Raw genomic sequence first — 23,074 nt, 5'->3', positions numbered from 1 at the left:
GGCTGAGAACGGAGGCGCTTTTATGTGTAGAAAATGAGGTTGTGCGCACCATTCTTCGCGGCTTCCTTGCGTAATTTCTCCCGGCTTTTCACTACTTTTCTGCTCTTTTCGCTCCGCGACTCATCCGAACTTTATTTATTACCTAAAAATGCAAAATTAATTAATAAAAATATTTATTCTTGAAAACAATGAAAATACAGAATATGGGGTAAAATGTAGAATTAATGCATAAAAGATGAGTTAAATTGCCAACAAAAAGGGATAAATATATACATTATTTGGCACTCATCACGGGTTAGCCGAACCATACACTAAAAGTTATCTTTCTTCAAATATTTGCACCAACAAACAAGTTAAAAAACCACAAAATATATTCATTTCATAAGATGCGCTTTAGGATACATTATATAGCATTCAATATCTGATATCAACCTAGGCATCCAATGAAATCAAAATGCAAAAAATCTTACAACATCTTCTTCGTCATGTATTAGATTAACTACTAGGGTGATCCTAACCTTACAAAATCTTCTTCGTCATCTTCAAAAACATCTTCTTCATCATCCTCAAAAACATCTTCTTCATCCTCATCATCCATTAGAAAAACTAGTCCGGGTGGAAGAGGTGGATGCAAACTTCTCCAAAGCTCCATCTCCGTAGCGTAATTTTCACACCAACCCATCGAGTAATTTTCTTTAAAAACAGGCCAAAAGGCTAAAGGGCACAAGGGAGGTATTGGGAAACCGGGTCTAAGATTAAGACCGATATAATGGCAGCCTTGAACAAATGCAATAACAAGTCTTCTATCTTTCACACTCTCATTGAAAGGTTTTGTTGGCGGCGCGTATGTATAACAACTTTCGGCCCTCGCAAAAGAAAGAACAACACAATTGAAGGTCTCCGCGATTAAAAACCCACATATCGACATTTGCATCCAATGGTATCTTGTGATCACTACATCCCCATGTAAACGCCATTCAAAACTAATGAACTCGTGTGCGACCCCGTGGTCTTCGCCAGTGTTTGTAACAATCTTTGTCGAATATAATTTACTTCGTCCCATTGGGCAACCAGATGGTTCCCATCTTTAAAAGGCCCTAGTTGTTCCGCGGTGACATGGAAACCACAATTGGCATCCCCTTCGACATCGTCCATGGATATAATAAACTCATGAATGGATTCGGGTAGGTTATCCAAGTAGTTTCGGTAAATCATATTAGAAGGTCTTAAACACTTCCCCAAACTATCTCTTTTGGGACCTTTCATTCTACCTTCCGCATATATGGTTTTCTTCTCCTTTTGCTTGGGCACCAGAGTCGTCTTTGTTGTTTCGATTTGTTGAGATGAAAACATCTTACCCTTAAGCTTGACGTCTACTTCCAATGGGGGAGGACATAGAGGACCACTATTCTTAACTTCTTTGTTACTTATTTCACCTTTATCCTTGCTCGGTCGACCATGTTTCTTTGATAGCTTCACTTCATCCATCTTGTCTAACATCTCTATTTCCTTATTCTCTTCTTCGTACTTTGCATCATGGTACTCGACCCCGCATGGATCCCTTGTGGTAGGTGTGGGTTTTTTGGTAGTAAGAGCATACACTCTTGCTCTCTGCACTTTTCGGTTTTCTTTCGTGGGCGGCCTACCTTTTAGTGGCCCCTTTTCCGGTTCGAATATACCTTGTTGGGTGGAGGATAGAGTATTGGCATCATATTGTCCCATAATATTTGTTTTTGAGGTCGCAACATCCCACGATACATTTCGGCCAACCTTTTTCCATAAGGTGTATCCCAAATCTCTACATCATCGTCCTCGTCGGGCATAGGATCATTACTCAATTATTTCCAATGAGGATCAATATCCTCAAAAGGTATAAGACAATCCTTGTACCGAAGTAGTTCATGCCGACACGAAAGTCCCATGCTTTACCTCATTTTACAAACACACTCTTCTTGGGAGTTAGCATCCATTTTCTCCATCAAATCCACTTCCTTCATTATAAGTGTAATGTAAAAATGAGAGACCCTATGGTTAGTCCCCGAAGCCACTTAACATCCGGGAATTCATCATGCTTCATCATTATACTTTTTTCGAATAATGTTCCAATTCTTATAACGTCACTCATGAAATAGTCTTCCATTGCGTCAAACACCGTGACGAACGTGTCCACGCACCCAAATAGATTCCTCTTCAAACGATAGTGAGCCGACTCTACCATACTTGTAGCTTGGTTGTCGAAGTGCTTGTGGTGGTTTTTAAATGCACTAACAAATCTATGTGCATTGGTATCCAAGAATTGCTTGCGTAAATATATAATGATTTCCGGGTATTTGACGCCCCAATTCGCAATGAGCTTTGCAACATTTTCTTCATACACTTCTTCGGTGATGGACCAAGTCAAAGATTCCCAATCATTGTGGAAACATGCCCACATCCTTTCATTAGCCTCATATGATTTCCTGAATTCTTTCTTCTTCACTTCTCGTTCTCCATCCGGTAATGTAGCAATCTTCTCTAGCTCTTTCAACTTGAGCGGTTGGATTATCCCTTGGCATTTCTTCCTAACATTATTCCATACATGAAAGGTACAAAGAAAGTTTTGCGCGTTCGGAAATACCTTCCTGATGGCAAACATCAATGCCGCCTCTTGGTCGGTTACCATGACTTTTGGTAGAGCATCCTCCCGGAAGATTAACTTCACTTGTTCCAATGCCCATACATAGCTTTCTTTCAACTCATCATGCAAAAAACAAAAAGCAACGGTGAAAGGAGACTTGGTTGACGTATGACCAACAACGTTCATCAAGGGAATCTCATACTTATTGGTCTTGTAAGTGCAATCCAATATGAGAACTTGTGGGAAGCATAACACCAACTTTACGCATTCCGGATGGGCAATAAAAAGGTGCGTCACATGGCCAAATTCATCAAATTTCTTTTGGCAAGCATAGTTATTCTTTTGGGCCAACCACAATAATTGTTGCATCACCAACCTACCTTGCAAATCCTTTCTTCTCAAAGTACTTCTCGCGTTATAGATTTGTTGCAACGTAGTCTTGTTATTCTTATCATCCGCCTTCAACTTGCTAAGAATTTTAGAGGGTGCCATACGTGCTCGTGTCATTTTATCTACCTCCGCATATTCATGAGCTTTTAGTCTTCCGTCTCTATAATGTCCATGAAGATCCTTTGGACGTGGGTGGTTATGACGGCAATCCATATCTTCATTCATTTTGAAAACTTTTTCATTTATGTTCCACTTTAAGACGATCTTGAAAGGACAATTTATCTTCCTTGTTTTAGTCTTATATTTTTTCCCGGTCTTCCCAACATATGGCTTACCATTTTTCTTCTTGCTTACTTTCTTCCCACCCCTCTCACAAACCATCTCAACCCGCTCCTTTTTTCTTTGTCTACCTTTAACCAGGACGCAATTGATTTTCCAAGCATGTTCCTCAACCCATTTAACAACTTCTTCTTTGGTTTTCCACGTCTACATATACACAAGTACAAAAATTAAGTTTTATTAATGATTTTGCATACAACAAACTTGAAAATTAGTAAAAACATAAACTACGTTACCTACCAAGTCAGTTTGGAAGTGATCTTTAGTATCTTCATGGATGACATCAACAGGCGGTGGTTGATCCTCCATAGTTTCCATTTTAGGAACAATCTATAACAATATCGCATAGGTTTTGGGTCAGGTTCGGTTAACACGCAGTTTTCTATGAAAGCCGATCTCACGGTTCGGCTAGTTAGTGTTCGGTTTACAAAGCCGAACCTATTCTCAAACATGGATTCGGCCTATTGGGCACTAATATTATAAGCCGAACCATAAGACTTGAAATTTATAAAAACAAAAATTATGGTTCGGCTGGATAACGTGTAAGCCGAACATTACACTGTAACTCGTATAATTTTTTGTATACGGTTCGGCTTATATTATCACATCGCATTTGAGCCGAACCATGAAAATTATTTGGCGCGAAAATAATTGAATGAAAGTTCGGCATATATATTTCTCAATCGTAGAAACGAAACTGTTTTTATTTTTGATGGTTCGGCATACATATTATCTGTCGAACCTTACTCTGTTGCGCCGAACTAGTCGCAAAAATCATAACTTTTGGGGAAATAAAGCTACAAAACGGAAATCAAACAACTTCTATAACCATACCTGTGTATTATTAGCATTGGGTTCCTCATCCATGTACTCATCTTCGGGGTTTGGCTCCATAAAGGAATCATCTTGAGTTTGAGAAAAATGTTGAATTTGGGTAAAATCATTTTCAAGATCCAACAAATAAGCCATTTCTGGATCTCCATCGTAATTGATATGTATTTTCATAGCTTTACGTGATGAAGATTCATCTTCCTCACTCGAATTTGTATCACACATCTCTCAATAATCACAAAGATCACAAAGAATTTTTTTATTTTTTTTTCCTCCTCTCCTTCTTCTCTCTTCCTTGTTCTTTTTCTAAAAAAATAACTCACTAATCTTTAAAAATAAAATTATGATCCTAAATTAACACTAAACTAACTAATCAGATTAACATTAATTTAACACTACTCATAAGGGTATTTTGGCATATATGAAAATAGATTGGATAAGGGATAGCCTAAAAATACTATTTCCAACCCCTTTTTGTCTTATTATGTATGCCTCCAAATTATCTTGTATGCCCCAAATTAGGATTCTTCATTTTATCCCAAAAGACAGTGTATCTAGTTTCTTTTGGGATGATATTAACAGACTGGGCTACTAATGCTTATGGACTTAAAGTTCTACCCAAGGCCCACTGTTTTTTTTTAATTAGTTAGGATTCACATGTTCAATAACTGTTGCGGCCACTTCCCATGTAACAAACCATACAGTACAAACACAAGAACATATAGCTTTATTTTTCTTTTTTCTGGCATTAAATTGTTTTAAATAATTTCTATTCGTAGGTCGGATCTTAACTAGACGAATAAAATTTCCTTTATACTTCAAAATCAATTTCGAAATTTGTTTCCAAAACCTTTCTCCACAAGAATCGGGGTTTAGGTTTCAGATAAGCTAAATTTTGATATGCATTTCATTCGCGTTGCAGATGTGCTGGCTTGCTTGGTAGATCCCAACACACAAAGCTCCTAGATTGTTTTAAGTGGCTCATGCATTTAAATGGTTAGTTGTGGTGTAAGATCAAAAGTGTTTGACCAATGAGGGAGCAAAAAAATTTCCTCCAAAGAAGGTAAACTTTTCAGACCCAAGGCCCATTAAGTATCTAACTAGATTTTGTGCCCGTGCTACGCGCCGGGCGGATCTGCAAATCATTTTTTTTTTGTACTTTAACCATATTTTTGATTTGTGATGTGGATTCGCCTCAATGCACCTGTCCCGATGCATTTTCATTTGGTGTGGCTCGGTTTCGCCTCTCCCCGATACATTTTTCATTTGGTGTGTGGCTCGGCTTCGCCTCGCCCCTTCCCAGTGCATTTTTCATTTGTTGTGGCTCGGCTATGCATCGCCAGTTGCTTAAGATTTTTTATTTGGTTTGTCTCGGCCTCGATTTAGTGTGGCTCGGCATTTTGTCTCGTACCATTGCGATACATTTTTGATTTGGTGCCGTGATGCTGAAGAGACGACTCCCTTGACCATAATCTTAACTGATAAACGCTAAATCAAAAAATGCACATAACGCAAAATCTAGATTCTTCTAGTTGTAGTGCATCTTTAGATTGCCATATACAGCTGGACATGGTTGAAAACAGTAACTAAATTATCAACACCAAAAAGGTATACAATACAATATTGGCAAAGCAAGAGGTAGATGAAAATTCATAAGACATTCAAATTCATAAAGCAAATTCTTGTCAAACCCATTTTGAACTCCTTACTGTTAACAAACAAAAAGCGTTACTAATATTAATTAATCTAAAAATATGCTTCAAAAAAAAATTTAAAAATAAATTAAACGTCAGATGTTGATGTTGATGTTGCAGAATGCCGTCAAGATCAAAATACTCTGACTAATAGCAAAAGGAATGCAGTATTACATAAGGCATCCAAGACGCGAATTGTGGAGATGGCATGTTAATCTTAGAGAAAGAATTAGACGGTGGAGGAGACCAAGGGCTAAAATCAATATTTCATATACACTGGCTTTATAATAACGATACATAAATAACTGATTAGAGAACTCTAATGTGTCATAGAGTGAACATTAATTTGTAGCCTGACCTTGTGAGCATCAGTAGTACCCATCAGTATAGTGCCTTGCAAATGCCAAAAAATGCAGCTATCGATGAGTTTTATCAAACAATTTAGTAAGAACTAACCTGATTCATCTGTCGGTGTACATTCTTTAATCCCCTGCAACAAAAATTAACATATTAGTTACAGAATTAAGGATTCAAGAAAGAAACTGAAAAGACGAAAACTAATAACCTAATAGTTGAAAGTTTGAAATAGGAGAATAAATAAGCAAAAATAAGATAAAAATAAATGCAAAAGAAATACAAAAAAGGGACTCGTTTTTTGGTTGATTAATTAGCAGTTGTACTGAACATATTAAATGCTTTGTATGGGAGATGAAGTATAATGGAGGGTGGGAAGCCAGTGTGTACAAATCTAATTACATCTTGTCATAATAGCTAAAAGAACAGAGGCAGTCAGACGTAGGAGTATAGGACAACCCTACGTACCCTTGAAAAATATGACTCAAACTACTCAATTAGATGCCTAGAAAACAACTCCCAGAATACAACTCATCAACCTCAATTGAAGTCCTACACAACGTACACAATGAGAGATTCAATGGTCCCATAAAAAAAAACTTAATATCATGTGAAAAAGTAAGTGGAACTAAAGAAAAGATCGTAAGCATCATATAGGTTGTTCTTAATAATAAAAATATAGTAGTCAGAAACTAATTCCAGAAATGACATAGTTGCAACATCTTCTTCAACACATGCACACCTGCATTGCATAAGCACAAAAAAAATATTAGCTCATAATATCACAGTGAGGTGATTAATTGGAATACCTTAGCGCAGAAATGTCGAGCCTCATTCCAATTAATATCACAGTATGGTTGAATATGAATTTCATCTCTTATCTACAAGCATAAAATCTGTGATCAGCGCAACAAATCTCTTCCCATATAAATTGGACATTGGCAAGTAATATTAGTCCCCTATATAATGATCAGCGCAACAAATCTCTTCCCATAAAATCTGTGATCAGAACAAATCTGTTATCTACAAACATAATATTATTCCCCTCTACCCAATGTTTCGAGGCTTTATTGTAACTAATCCAGAAATTATGTGATGTGGATCGGGCATAGTTTATTAGAACTAACATATACTTATCTATTTGGATCTCATTTCTTTTACATTGTGCTTGATAGTTCAATGGGTCAGGTAGTTAGAACAAAATCAATCAAGGATTTAAGTAATAAATCGAATCACAGAAACATGAAGTTCCTAAACCGAATAGAGCATAAGGTGTTCAAGTTATCTGTACCAAACTATTGACATGTTTGCAAAATTTGAATTCCTATCAGAAGCCTTATACAAAACACAAAATTGGTTAAAAAGACCAAAATCAACAATTCCTGGGTGAAATGGACAGTTAGATTTTGATACTGTTTAAATGGACAAAAATGTAAAAATAGACAAGATGTAACCAGTTTCATCGTGCCCATTTTCAAATATTTTTTCTTATTTTTAATTTACACAGGATGTATCCAGTTTCATCCTTGCTATTTTTTAAATTTAAGCTAAGATGAAACCAGTTTCATCTTTACTATTTTTTTGTTTTGGCCATTTAAACCCAAACTATTTTTTACTCGTCCATTTGAACCGTGATTTAATAATATTTGGACAAATGACCAATTTTCCGTATACAAAATCCAGTGGAAGCCTGTAAAGCCATCAAAATCAGTGAGCACCTTTTTAAACAAAAAATCAAAAAGACGGAGAGATTATAGCAGTGTATTGAGATCAAAGATTCATTATAAAAATACGAATAAAATTACAGAGATTATCCACAGATCAAAACTCACATAATCTACTCCATAAAAAACAGAAACATGAAATACAAATCTCTAGGAAACCCTAAGAAGAGTAGAAACTTGAAGATCATTGGAATTAGGCTAACCCATCAAGAATCGGAATTGAATATAAATATAAGGGTTTCGACTGAAACAGTGATTTTCGAAACCAAACTATAAGAAGAGAATGAATCAAGCGATACCATACCAGTGATTTTGATTGAAGTGAAAAGCGAAACCTCAATAAACCCTAGTCTGCAAAATCGAAACAGCCAAATAAGCAAACCCCAATTTCTGTTTCATGATTATCCTTCGTACTAATAAGAACATAGATCTAAAAGACACAATGATTACTCTGAAAATCAAAAAGAATGGATAAAAACGATGAGTATGACTATCCTTTTTCAGAGACGATGTACATGTGAATCAGAAAACGATATGTAGTATCTCAAACACAAAGAAAAAGTGGGTTTATCTTATGTTTTTTTCGCCGGTGGGTTTATGCCGTTTTTTTTAACCGAGAATTTTCAAGGGAGCAGTGACGCTCACCCAAAAATGGTTATTCTCACCGCGCGACGTGGGGGCTTATATGACTTATGGGTTTAAAGGGTTTGATTTGGATCCGTTGAACGGGATCCTCAACTTCTCAGGTGCCAGCAGGGTTCATTTCACATCGTAACCAGCCGATCAGGCGACAAAGGAAAAATCGTTATCATAGTCTGCGGATTAGAAAACGTGTTTAGATACTATTCGCGGACTAACTAACGGTCCATTTTCCAACGAGAAATAAAACGTTAAGGGCAGGGTTATACGGTAACGAACAAAATACGTGGGAAAATAGAAAAAGAGTGGATAAAATAATATTCTTCTTCTCAAGATAAGATTTTGAACCTCTTACGCAATTCCGCCAAAAAACCTAATTCAGTTCAGAAAAATTATCATCCATAAGATCTCATTACATCCGGATTACAAAGAATTATGAGTGTGAAGTAAACTTTACAAATTTTTCTACCAAGGAATCATGAATTTTCCAGCGACATTAAGAGAGAATTTTTCTTGCATTTTGAAGTGTAGTTCTTGTTCTAATCTTCCATTACATCCTTTTACTGCTTCTTCAATTGTTGTGAGAGGGACATGTGTGCCGAGGAGTAATCTGCAGATAGCTTCAGGTTCTAGGTATGATTTTTGGTGATTTTGGCGAGTTTTTTTTCCTTACTTTCAAGTTTTGATTTTTGGTTTGATTGAATTGGAATTTGTTTTAGGTTTTTGTTGCAGCATAAACGAAGAGTTGTTATTTGCCGAGTAACGGAGACTGAATCTGATCCAGAAAGCAATGATGATAAGGTGATTCTTTATTCACTTTGTAAGTGGTGGATTATTTGTTGCACTATTGGATTAGTAGAGTAGAAGAAACTGAGTAAGAAATTTGGATTTTAAGGGTTAAAATTGGAATCAAATGCTGTGCGGTTTTTGGGATTGTGTATTTGGGTAAGAGAATTAGTCTAAGAAGTTTGTGATATGTTTTCCTCTAATAGTAGAAGAATAGGAAAATAGAAATTTGCACTCAGTGCAAGAGCGTGGATATTGTCTTACCCTACTGGCTACAGGACTTCATTAGTCATGGGACTTAGAATTTATGACCTCTTTGAATCACTTTGACTGATAATTCACAACCGCTTGCTCAAAGACTCCGAACTATGAGAGTCAGGTACTTCGATGTTATAATGTATATCAGTAGATCATGCTAAATCTAATAAGTGGTGTAACATGTTATGTGTGTAATGTTGTAAAGGAAAAGGAGATAGTTGAAGATGGAAATGTTGCACCTTCCCCCGAATTGGATGTGCAGAATAATGGACAGCTCGATTCTCAGCCTACCGTCATTGATCAAGTAAACTTCAGAGTATATATGTCGATGTCATACTCAATTCTGTTAGAAGACTAAGTTTGTTATTTTATGGATTTTGCATGGACTTTATTCATGGGTAGAACAAAGAGGATTCAACCATGGCGACTATGCTCGCGTTAGAAAAATTAGCTGGAAGTAATGATAGCAAACTTAAGTCTTCAGGTAGCACTCAGGTAATTCTTCTTAACTGGTTCCTATTTCCTAATGGTGCGACTAAATTCATACTGGATACATGTCGATATCCCTGTTAATCCTGGTGGAAGTCTGAGTTTGTTCCTTTATGGGTTTTGCATGGACTTTATGCATGGGTAGATCAAAGAGGATTCAATAATGGCGACTATGAACGCGTTAGAAAAATTAGCTGGAAATAATGATGGCAAACTTAAGTCTCCAGGTAGCACTCAGGTAATTCTTCTTAACTGGTTCCTATTTCCTAATGGTGCCACTAAATTCATACTGGCTACATGTCAATATCCCAGTTAATTCTGGTAGAAGACTAAGTTTGTTCCTTTATGGGATTTGGTTGGACTTTATGCATGGGTAGATTAAAGAGGATTCGACAATGGCGACTATGGACGCGTTAAAAAAGTTAGCTGGAAATAATGATGTTGAACTCAAGTCTCCAGTTAGTACCGAGGTAATTCTTCTTAATTAGTTCCTAATGCCTAATGGTGCAACTATATTATTCATTCAGGCTAAAACCATTCTGTTTGTTGTTAAATGATGCCTATACTTGCTTCCCACAATATATAATTACTGAATCTATTTTGAATTCTTTGTTATACCTGACTTGATATCCTCACAGTGGTTGTATGTTATTGGCACAGGGTGACAGTTCAGAAGTTGCTAGTGGGTCTCCTCTGCCAGGCCTTAAGGTGACTAAGATTTTCCAATTCCTGCAACTATATTCATTCCGGCGAAAACCTTTCCGTTGATTAATGATGCATATATATTAGCATACTACATTGTACAATTACTGAACCTGTTTTGGTTCTTTATCACACTTGACTTGATATCCTTAAGAGTACTTGTCTGTTATTTGCTCAGGAGAGTGATAATATAGAAGTTGCTAGTGGATCTCCTCTGCCAGGTCTGAAGGTGATTAAGATTTGCCTAATCCTGTCATGTTGATTAGCTCAAAATATTATATCGGGTATAAAATTATATCTTCTTTCTTATTTTGTACATGCCAGCAACTAAGTGAGTCGTACAGGATCCCCAAGGAAACCATTGATATTATAAAAGATCAAGTTTTTGGTTTTGACACCTTCTTCGTTACAAGCTATGAACCATATGAGGTGAGTACTTGACTTAGATATGTTTTGTTTTCATGTTTGAGAAGGATGGCAGTTTGTAATGAAAATCAAATTGGAGTTGGAGATGAGCTCTAAGTCCTTAACTGGAAAATTGCTTTCTTTAGTGCAAGTCTACTTATACATACGGCTCACTTTAATTCTTTTTTCCTGCATGATGCGTTAGGAAGTTACTTAATATGTGATCTATTAAAGAGTTCAGTTGTATTTATTGGCTATATACTTATGATCCTAAAATAGTTTTGTTAAATCTGATTCTTTTAATATATTATTTTAATTATATCTCAAGCTTCCTTTTGGCATCTTCTTTGACTAGACTGGAATTTTGTTCAAAGGAAACCTGCGTGGCACTGCATCCAAAAGTTTTGAAAGGATAAAAACAAGGATGGAGGTAAGTGTAGATTCCACAGAGATTTCCTTGAGCAGTTTTAGCATTAGCCTCAGTTTTCCATAAATTATTTGTCCTCAATTTGCAGGATAAGTTTGGGGATGAATATAAGCTCTTCCTTCTTATCAATCCAGAGGATGATGTCCCAGTGGCTGTTGTGGTTCCTAAGATGACATTGCAACCTGAGAGTACTGGTAAACCCTTTGCTTTTGGGGTCAATCACTTAAATTTCTAGGTCGATATTTTCATAATTGAACACCTCCTGGTTTTATCCCTTCATTACAATTACATCATTTAGAGCATTAGTCCCAAAGTGAGACTTTTACGATATGAGATGTCAGATGCGTAAGGAATATACCATGGTTGCGGTTTTCTACTGTTTGTATTGCATTGTGCAAATCAGAACCTGTTTTTGTTTTTTTACAGCTGTTCCAGAATGGGTGGCAGCTGGTGCATTTGGATTGGTCACTGTTTTTACACTACTTCTCCGAAACGTCCCTGAACTACAGACAAATTTACTGTATGGAATTCCTGTGTTTTGTCACTTTGTTTTTTCCCACCTCATTATTTATATATATAAAAACAAACACATTCTAGTTACTACTCAAAGTTGAGATAATATGGAGAATTGTTTTGCCCACATATCCTAGATGTCAACTGGAGCATGTACATATATGGGACCCTTTCACATCACTGTACCAAAATGCGGTACCATTAAGACGAATAACCCCACAACCTATTGCCAGTAAGGGGAAAAAGAAGCTGGATTAGCGAACTACTGCTAGTTTTAAACGAAGCTGTTTGTACTGATTATATGATGTAGTAACTTACCATATTTTAAGCAGAGAAAATTACTAAGAGTTAGACTTTGGTTCCTAAGTAAGCAACTTGACTTCGCCTTAGTTTTTTAAATCAAGGCAACAAATCAGCAAATTTGATAACAATGTTGAAAATTATGCAATCATCACCTAATGCTAGCCATATTCAGTGTTATTTTCTATCTGAAATGGGTAGATAGTTTATCACAACTCTCAATTTATGTTTCTCTCCTCTGGTCTTTATTCATTGATCTACCTTGTTTGGTTAATTAATTTGCTTATCTGCCTTTGCGTGTTTTTACTATTTTTAGCATATCGTCAAAACAATATAATCTTCATTGTTCATAACTTTCAAGCAGTTTTTGTCATTTACTCCTTTAGACTGTTATTATGGAAGTGCATAATGGTTATCAAGTGCTTTTTAGCGCATCATCAAACAAGATAATTTTCATTTTTGTAACATACAAGCACGTTATGTCTCAGATCCGTTTTTGACAATGTCGACTTGTTGAGGGGTGGCCTCTCAGGAGCTTTTGTAACTGCATGCATTTTGGGGGTGCATGAACTTGGCCACATCTTAGTTGCAAGAAGCGCAGGAATTAAACTTGGGGTGCCGTACTTTATTCCTAGTTGGCAGGTGAGATATCGTTGTCTGCCTTTCAGATCTCTCAATCTGGCAGAATAGAGGGAATATAATCAAATGTTCTCTATTGCGTACTACCAATTGTCCCTGATAATGGGAGTGATTATTCCATATTTCTTTTGGGTCTGCATGTTCTTTCATATATATGTCATGTCTCGTCAGTAGGTAAATGCTAGGAACACTCTGTAAATGAAAACAGACCTCCTAAAGGGTTCCCTTTTTTTTGGCTCCAAGCTTATCCACATAGAAAATGTCTGATGGGCTTATTTTGGTGGCAGATAGGCTCATTTGGTGGCATTACCAGAATTATAAATATTGTTCCCAACCGCGAGGACCTCCTTAAGTTTGCAGCCGCTGGACCTGTGGCTGGATTCTCTCTGGGTTTTGCTCTTCTTCTCTTGGGGTTTTTCTTACCACCTAGTGATGGTATTGGTGTCGTAGTGGACGGGAATGTCTTCCATGAATCATTCCTTGTTGGAGGCATTGGTTAGCACTTGTTCTTACACTTTCTAAGTCTAGTTGTTTTTTCACTTGAAGCCTTGGCTTTTTTACCGATTCTTAGTAGTAAGCATCAATTTCAGTCATAGTACTCGTAGATCAAATTATGTCCACTAATTGGTGGTGTTTTTCAAAGGGGTCTATTTATGCACCTACACAGCCTTTTAGTTTCCTTTTTCTTCAAGACTCGAGCCAAGTGAAAAGCTTTAGTAGTTTTTAACTTTGAAATAGATTGAACTGAATTGTATATTTTGCAGCAAAGTTTCTTCTTGGTGATGTATTAAGAGAAGGAACTCCTATCTCTATAAATCCACTAGTAATATGGGCATGGGCAGGACTTCTTATTAATGCAATCAACAGCATTCCTGCTGGGGAGCTTGATGGAGGTCGTGTCTCTTTGGCTCTTTGGGGCCGAAAGGTACAATGCTAAAACTCATTGAAGCATTAAAATCGGGAGTAGTTCAATGATATATAACATGCATATTTCTTAGATTAGCTAAGCCGAAGAATTCACTATATGAACTCTTTTACTTTTGTTTTCTTTTCACCAAGCATGTTCATTTGGTTTCGACTTGCGTATGTCACTGAAATTTCATAAGTGAAGTTTTTCAAGACATTCTACGATGTTAACAAGTACGTACGTATTCGCAGGCTTCAAATCGCTTAACAGGCGTATCAATTGCTCTGCTTGGACTGTCATCGCTATTCAACGACGTGTCATTCTATTGGGTCGTCTTGATATTCTTCTTGCAGAGAGGGCCTATTGCTCCACTGTCAGAGGAAATCAGTGATCCTGACAACAAATTCATCGGCCTTGGCATCACAGTTTTGACCTTAGGGTTGCTAGTATGTCTACCATACCCTTTCCCTTTTACCACTGAAGACGCAGTAATGGGTTTAAGGAGTACAATTGAATCCCTTGGGGGATAATAAAAGTGTGAGTGAGTGTACATTATGATAAGTCTAAAAGTTTTTGATTGAAATCATGATACCTTTACAACTTGTAGGCATACGTACATATACACAATAAATTGTTTTGCTTCAGGTGATTTAAGGTTCTTATGTGTGGTTCAAGCAGTGATAAGTGATTAATAATAGTCCCACATTTGGGGATACGGTTTTTTTGTTTCCTCTCTAGTTTGAGGCCCATGCCTTTTGTCCGAGGCCTGTCACTAAAAGATTAAAACAAGTCATTATGAAGTAATTCCAATAAGGCAATAACCCCTTATCAATTTTATTTTAGTTAATGGTTCTGACTTGGTTTTTTTCATCCATCAAAACACTCGGCGGATATTAAGTTCCCATATAACCGATTTTCTTCGGTAATATTCATTTTCAACTCTACATCACTATGAGTATCATACTCATTCAATAGAATTCGTGGATGACGAAATGTATATGGACCGATTCTATAGAAAAAAATCAACTGAAAATCTTTGTGTTTCCTCTAACCAGAATCGGTTTATGTTAGTGTCCACATCGACCGACTCTGGGTTGTCAATCACGAAGAACACGAATAGAAATCGATCGAGGTGTATATGATTATCGACCGATTATGATGAAATCGGTCAATGTAGACATGGACATCAACCGATTCTGATTAAAACATGAAATCTGGATATCTAAATCTTGAAAGGTCAAATCCATCAAAAACTTAATTAAAAGGAACGGGTTAATAAAATTATATCATCATATTGCTGCATTCGACGATTCTTAGTTTAAGAAAAAAAATTATAATCAAATGGGAGAACGAATTAATTTCATAGGTGTAGTTAATTTTAGGTTCGATTATTGAGAGGGATATGATTTTAGTGAAGTGTCAATTGAATAGATTTGATTGTTAGAAAAAATACGTTTAGAGATACGTAAGAGTGGTGAGGGTACCCAAGTACTTTCGCCATTTTTAGACACCCATTATCCTTCTCTATTGGGTAGACGAAGAAATCCATATGCCTCAAATAAAGGCATATGCCTCAAACTAGGGAGGTTTTTTTTATCAACAAAGATTAAAATTTTACTAAAAAGAAAAAGATATAGACTGAAGCCCAACCTTCAGCCTATTACAATGAAAATCAGGTTACAAAATTAGATGCAGTCCAGTTAAGGATCAAGTCCCTAAAGGATTAAAAGTTAAACCAATTGATAAATCCATCTTTTGATTTCTATGACCACTTTCTCTTGTAATTTACCCCTCTTTTTACCCGCCGCCCTTCTATTCTTTTATACCATATATTTCCCACGCAATAGAAAACGGGACGATCTGTCACACCTTGCTAAGCATTGAGGATCCATAACTGGACTGCCATAACTCGAACTGCTCTTTGATTGTGGGCCTGTTAATCCAGGTAGCAACCATTCTTGAAGTAAAATATACCCAAACTACTGTTGAGAATGGGAAGTTCAATAACACATGATTAACAGTTTCTTCCGAGTTATTGCAAAACCAACGTTGTACCTCCTAGATGTCATAATCCCTCTTATAGAGATTTTCAACGGTGTGAATGGAATTCTGAACCGCTAACCAAACTAAATTTTGTGTTTTTCGAGGCACATTCTTCTTTCATATGTGCTTCAAATCTGACATAGGGCTTGTTAAGTGAGACCGTAAATCCAATACTTATATCACTCTCTAGTAGTGTAGTTAGAAGTGTTTGAGAACTTGAATGTGTCTTCTTCCTCAGATTCAAGATAAAGAGGGTCACATAAAAAGGTAATCATCCTGTTGTAATCATCAGTGACTTGATTTGTTGGAGCACCTTCTAATCTTATCCTCCATCTCCCACGTGATATCAGCTCAACAACTTTAGCTTTTTTGAGTGTTGCTGCTTTAAAAACCAACTGAAAATAATTGCATGGGGGATATCCATTTAGAATTTGATGTCTCTACCATTTCCCAGGGTAAAGTCGGGATTTCCCTGGAATAAACCTTTAGCATGTTGTATACCTTTCCAATAGCACTTTCCATGAGCTAGTTGGTAGTCATTAGGGCATAAGTCTCATTCTTTTATTTTAGTTTTAAGCTTAATAATCTTTCTCCATACTACCTCTAACATATCTCTAGCTCCACTGAGCCAGCAAGGCTTGATTTGCTCCTCTGAGATTTCTTTTGACTAAGCCACCCATTTCCTTGGATTTATTGACTTTGTCCAAACCAATAAGAAGTTTCTCATCGATTGTGTCATCTTTTTTTCAACTTCAGCTGGAATTTGTAGATGAGACATGAAGTAGATGGGTAGGCTGAAGAGAGCACTTTTTATTAATATGACTCCTTGATCTTTAGAGAGGAATATGCTTCTCCAAGGAGCCAGTTTCTTGTTGAACATGCCAATGATTGGATTTCAAATACTACTTTGCTTAAAAGTGGCCCATACTGGCAGTCTCAAACAGGAGAAAGGTAAGGATTCCATTTTGCAACGCATAATGTTTACTAAATCTACTATCTTATGATATGCACCTATGTTGATCAAAAAACTCTTATCAAAATTGATTTTTAATCCTGTTATAGCTTCATATACTTGAAAAGTCATTAGAAAATTCTCCACCATTTCCTCTTTTGTATCTAAGAAAATTAGTATGTCATCTGCAAATTGCAGATGGGACACTGAAATTTGAGAGAAAATGTTGAATCCACTGAGCATATTAAGGAACTCACTTTCTAAGCAACTTAGTAAGAATTTCTGCAACTAGAATAAATATGAAGAGAGAGAGAGAGTCACCTTGCTTTAAGCCCTTTTGATGCTTGAACTTTGTAGTAAAATGCCATTAACTAGAACTGAAGACTGAGCAGATGAGATACACCAATAGATTCAGTTCCTCCATCTATCACCAAAGCCAGTACCTTGAAGAAAACTGTCAATACAATGCCAATTCACATTATCAAATCCAGCTTACAAAGAATACCAGACACTTTTGAATTTTTTAACCTTGCATCAATCATCTCACCAACAATTAGAATGCCATCTTGGATCCGCTTCCCCTTAATGAAAGAACCATGATGTTCTAATATAATTTCAGGCATTACAGTCTTTAATATGTTTACTAGAACCTTAGAGATGATCTTATACATACCACCCACTAAGCTAATAGGTCTGATGTGTTGTGGTAGGCTGGATATTCTTCCTTCTTTTATATAAGGATGGATTCCTCTTTCTTTGAAGGAGCATTTCATGATCCAATCTAATCTCTCATCCTTTTGAAATTGTGTGACTACTGTCATAGTGTCATTCTTGATGATAGGACTTTATGCATCCAGCGCACCAGTTGGACAAAACCCTAAACCTGTTCCGCCGTTTTTATACATAACATAACATCAAACGGTTATTACTAAGATGAGCCGTAATATCAAATGAAAAGAACACAACAATATGCACCAATGTATCATAACCACCTGGCTTCTCTTTGATGATACACTTATAAGGGACTGCGACCGAGGTAGTCTTTGATTTAAGTTCACGGATTACTTGAAGATGAGAATGCTTCTGATACCAACTCATATAGCCTGGAGAATTTTCATCACCTCAGGTGACAGGTCTACCAGGGTGGATAGTGAAATTCATCCTCTTATAGTGTTCAATAACGGAAGGTGGGCCTGAGTGAACTATCATCATAGAGTCACCATTAGAAGCGCACTTCTCCAACTCCAATTCGCATACATTATGGATCCCTTTCATTGGTTGATGTTGTACATAACCGTGTTGTCGCATCACCCTTGAGGGGTTGTCATCACATATACTGTGGGGTGCCACAACGATCCAAAATAAAGGGTCAACTCGGACCGACCCGCTATATGTTCCACTATCTCAGTCTTCCTTATATGGATCAAAGCATACGTCTTAGGCCTTCATCGAATCCAAAACCTCCCTCATGCGAATCAACTGTTGTTCCTTTGTCCTAAAACGGTTGTCATCGAAGACATACTTTGTTCCTCTAGGAGTACCTTTCTACTACTCAGGGTTCTCTAAGGCCAATTTCAGGATACAGAAGTGGTCATAGATCCATGTCTATTATAAGGATACGAAACTAAGTATTAGAAAATTGATTCTTCAATTGGAGAAACAAGAAAAACATAACTATTAATGGACTAATAGAGTTAATAAAATAAAATACCTGTAATAGACTCACGTTCCCGGAAATTTGGCTAGTTCCTCGCCTCGACGCCTTTCTCAACTCTTCCATCAAGAATGCATGGCATGCAGTGCCCCAAGAGTACTCACATACTTTATTGATAGGATGCAATAGTTGTAGAAGGTTGGCGTCGACCCGGTTGCCTCTAACATTTGGGAAAATGACACATCCTAATACATAAAAGAGATATGCGGTGGCCGCGTAGTTCACTTGATCATCAGTTAATGTTCCTTCATTTTTTTTCTTCTGCAAGGTGCCTCTAAACATAGTCATCAAATGACCCATGTTGAACTGTCTAGTTCTGTAAGCAGCGCACCTCCCAAACTCAATTTTTGGTGTCCCTTCATCCCAACCAAAACACTTACTCCCTCCGTTTCGAAATAATATATTGGTTTCATGTGTAATTTGTACATGAAATCAGCCTATTTTTCTGAAACGGATGTAGTATTAGTTAAATCGTAAAGTTTTTCCCAACTTAACTGCTTTGTGTATTCATACTTCACAGTTGTTCCATGGTCAGCGAGTCTAAGAATCTGCATAACATCATCCAGGGTAATTGTCATCTCCCCAAACGACATATGAAAGATGTCGGTCTCAGGATACAATCTCTTCACGAACGTCGATATAGCCACCCGGTCATGTTGCAACATTGAATTCTCGACAGTAGTAGACAACCCCGAGTTTGTAATAATTTGCAAGAACCTTTCACATTCACCGGATAACGGCCAATCCAACATTTTTGTTGGTGCGACAGTGGGTTTAAGTAGACGAACAACATCTTGATGATACTATTAAACACACGACAAAGAAAAAAAACTAATTAGAATAACCCTTAATAATATTACGTGTAAGATCAGAATCTCGCAGCAATAATGCCTCAGCGAAATTATGAACAACACAACACGACAGTGTCACAGAACAACTTTAGAAACGACATAATAAACGACATCAGCCAAATCATGAGACAAGTGTGACGGTCCTGCGAAAATAAGGAAGTTTTGCGAGATTGATATTTATAAGGTTGCGATAATATCGCAAGTCATATCCGAAAATAAAGGACATATTAGTTGTCATCCACTATGTAATGCCCTATAAATAGTCGTTCAGTTGTAAAGGAAGGAGAGATATCTTTTTTGAGTGAGAAGCAAGTAAATAGGAGAGAGAAAATCTAGAACAATGGTTATTCTTGATTCCTTTATCTTTTCTTGTAAGATTATTCAAAGATTCATCAATAAAATTAAGATTGTTAATCCAAAAATGAGTTGAATGTTAATGAAATCTTGTGAGGGGTGTAGTGTAGGATTTCCTGCAACTACATAATGGCGCTAGAAACAGGGACCGAAGATTGAAGATCACCCTAGAAAAGGTTGAAGATTAATATTCTGATTTATGGGAAATTAGAATAACTGGTGAAGAATTTTACGGAATATCTTACAATTCATTAGTATTGAAGAAATGGCTAGAAGGAGGAATATATCCGAACAACCAACAACCGCTAGAAGAATAAGTAAAAGACTTGCTGGAAGGGAGAGAAGTGAAACAGGAGAATCTACTAGAATAAGAAATGATGGAGAAAATCAAATTCAACAACCAGTTCAACAAACACCGGTACAAAATAGAACTATGGATTATGATAGAGTGAGCATACATACTTGGCGATCAAATTCAGCAGATGAAGAAGAAGAACGACAAACGAGAAATAATAGACTAACAAAGGGGAAACAAGAAATAGTTGAAGGAATAATTCGTGAAGATGAGGAAATTGGAGCAGTAGAGATGTTGAGACGAAGAATGCATGAAGAAAGAAGAGCTGAGGCAGAAGAACGTGCAAATCTAACAAGGAAAAATCACGAATTGAGGATGGAAAATATGATACTACAGAGTAGAAGATCAAGAAATACTACAAGATCGTATTCAAGATCGACTAGAAGAGAGATGAGGCGAAACTCACCCATAGTTAATGCTGAAAATAATATTCGAGAAGAAATACGAAATCCGAATGAAGAACATCGCGAAGGTAGAGAAAGGACTGATGATCGTTACGTTTCACAAAATAAAACTTTTGATGATAGGCAAAATGATAAAAGTCAGGAGAATGGACAACGTCAGGGACGAAATAATCAAGATGGCGAAGGGAATCGAGAGGAAGGAAGGAGAATTTTACATGAGAGAGAAACTCAAAGAAATCAACAAACGATTGAAGAAGAAATTGAAAGACACTATGCTGAACAAGCACGTTTAACTTGCGAACGTGAAAGATTGAGAGCGAAAATGGAAGAACAAGAGCTTCAGGAGGCGATTCGCTAGAATAATCACGACAATCGAGAAAGAAGGCGTACACAAAACCGGAATAACGGTAATCTCAATGAAGAGTATGATAGAGTACATAGGAGGGCTGAAAGACAGTGAATGAAATTGATAAGAAATGAACAAAATCATGGAGGGGAAAATGAGAGACATCATCATATGTGAATTCAAGATAGAGATGAGGAAGAGAATCGTAGGAGAAGACGAGATGAGGATGATGAAAAAGAAATGCAAAATTTCGCGAGAGAAGAAAGACATGAACGCAGAAGAAGGGAGGCGAAATTAAAAAGACCAATGGATCAAAATTCAGGCGTAAATGAACAAATCTTAAAAGAATTGGAAGAAATGAGAGGAATGCTAAATAGTAGAGGAGAAGTAGGCAGAAGACAATTATATGAAGTTATAGAAGAAGCTGCGAAAACTCCATTTACAAGAGAAGTACAACTAGGAGGAATACCTCCGAAATGCAATCTTCCCGCATTAACTAGCATTTTTGATGGAACAACTTGTGTAATTCAACACATTAAAGCCTATGTGAGGTGCATGTTGCAATGGGAAAATCATGATGCCGTATTATGCAAGTATTTTGCATCCAGCTTAATAGGGGAGGCGTTAAAATGGTTCGAAGGTTTACCAAAGAATACAATAACATCCTTCAATCATTTGCAGACTACATTCCTGGGGGCATATATAAGTAACAATTCGTCGCGACCTGGTATTGAAGATGTGTTTGGATTAAAACAAAGGATTGGAGAAAGTTTGAAGCATCTAACAAAAGGTGGAGGACTATGTGTAGTGAGATGGCAGGCCGTGTGGGTGAGAGATATCTTATTTTGTCATTTATCAATGCTATGTTCGCAACCAATCTATTGTATGTCCAAATTTTCAGAGTCAAGAAAACAATCACAATGACCGAACTGCGAGAACTTCAGGAAGAGTATATTGCTCTAGAGGAAAGGAAAAATGAGATGGAATCATACCCAATTGCGAACACCAATTCACAAGCAGCGAATGCAAGCTTATTACCTAAACTAATAAACACAGTGGCGAGCACTTCGCAAGTACAACAAGAAAAGGTTACGGGCAACAATCAACAGAAACTGGTGGCTATGAGAAGCCGAGGTCAAGAGGAGTATGAAAGAGAAAGAAATTTCTACAATCATGATGGAAATAATAAGATTCAAAGACTTGATCAGCCACAAGAAACCTATGGAGGTCAAAGACAAAATTATAATAGAGGACAAGGAGGTCACAAGGTAGTATGGGAAGAAATCAAGATTCCACCTCTAAATGCAAGTGTGAAGAAAATATGGGAAGCTATAATTTTGATGGAGAATATACCAACACCATGGAACATGGGAACGGAACCACCTCCAAGCCATAGAAGTCATGAGTTATGTTCTTATCATCATTTTCATGGACATACTACAAATGATTGCAGAAATATAAAGAGAATTATTCTGAGAATGATAGATCAAGGAAAACTAAACCACTTTTTGGTAGGTCACCCACAATCTCAACCATTTCCACCACCACCACCAGAGCATCACAGAGTAAACACGGTGAAAGAGAATGAAACATTCTTCGTAGAAGTTGGTGCAAAAGAAAAGAACCTATTCTGTCACTCTATCGTACATTCATACAAGACAATTGAAGATTTTCACGACAATTTTTTGAGTAGAGTGTTCGCAAGAGACAATGATGAAAGAGAAATTATGAACATTGCGAAAATCTCGCCACTAGAGGAATGGCAGAAGCAGACTATTTCTTTTACCGCAGAAGAAGTCCCCGAAGGTGGAGAGGTACATGACAATCCATTGGTGGTAAAATTAGAAATTAATCCAAAACCGAAAGAAGATGAAGATGATGAAGCTGAAGACTCATGGGCAATTAATAGGATTCTAATCGATACCGGAAGCTCTGTGAACATCTTATTCTATCATACTTATAAAACCATGGGAGGGAGAGATGATGATCTTATACCATCAACATATAAGATATATGGTTTTAATGGTACTGCCAACAAGCC

The 23,074-nt window shown here is 36.9% G+C and overlaps 2 protein-coding genes across 3 annotated transcripts; one reads left to right on the top strand and one right to left on the bottom strand.

Annotated features, from left to right (window-relative positions):
* Positions 1-1,996: 1,996 nt before the first annotated feature.
* LOC113312522 (protein FAR1-RELATED SEQUENCE 5-like) lies at positions 1,997-3,388 on the bottom strand. Its single transcript, XM_026561270.1, has one exon. The coding sequence runs from the start codon at positions 3,386-3,388 to the stop codon at positions 1,997-1,999; it is 1,392 nt and encodes a 463-aa protein (XP_026417055.1).
* A 5,495-nt stretch (positions 3,389-8,883) lies between these two features.
* On the top strand, positions 8,884-14,727 carry LOC113310871 (probable zinc metalloprotease EGY2, chloroplastic). 2 transcript variants are annotated; one of them, XM_026559686.1, is made up of 16 exons: positions 8,884-9,221; positions 9,308-9,389; positions 9,838-9,936; positions 10,035-10,127; positions 10,267-10,359; positions 10,499-10,591; positions 10,782-10,829; positions 11,002-11,052; positions 11,148-11,252; positions 11,584-11,658; positions 11,744-11,849; positions 12,082-12,175; positions 12,957-13,110; positions 13,395-13,602; positions 13,872-14,032; positions 14,266-14,727. In XM_026559686.1, exons 1-16 carry the CDS (start codon positions 9,067-9,069, stop codon positions 14,542-14,544), a joined length of 1,896 nt encoding a protein of 631 aa, XP_026415471.1. In that variant the 5' UTR covers positions 8,884-9,066; the 3' UTR covers positions 14,545-14,727. The 2 variants fall into 2 exon arrangements, with proteins under 2 accessions (XP_026415471.1, XP_026415472.1); XM_026559687.1 differs by lacking the exon at positions 10,267-10,359.
* Positions 14,728-23,074: the final 8,347 nt, after the last annotated feature.

This window comes from Papaver somniferum, chromosome 9, assembly GCF_003573695.1.
Source record: "Papaver somniferum cultivar HN1 chromosome 9, ASM357369v1, whole genome shotgun sequence".
Taxonomy (NCBI): domain Eukaryota; kingdom Viridiplantae; phylum Streptophyta; class Magnoliopsida; order Ranunculales; family Papaveraceae; genus Papaver; species Papaver somniferum.
The sequence above is the reverse complement of the archived record's forward strand: the minus strand, read 5'-3'. Positions and strand labels throughout refer to the sequence as shown.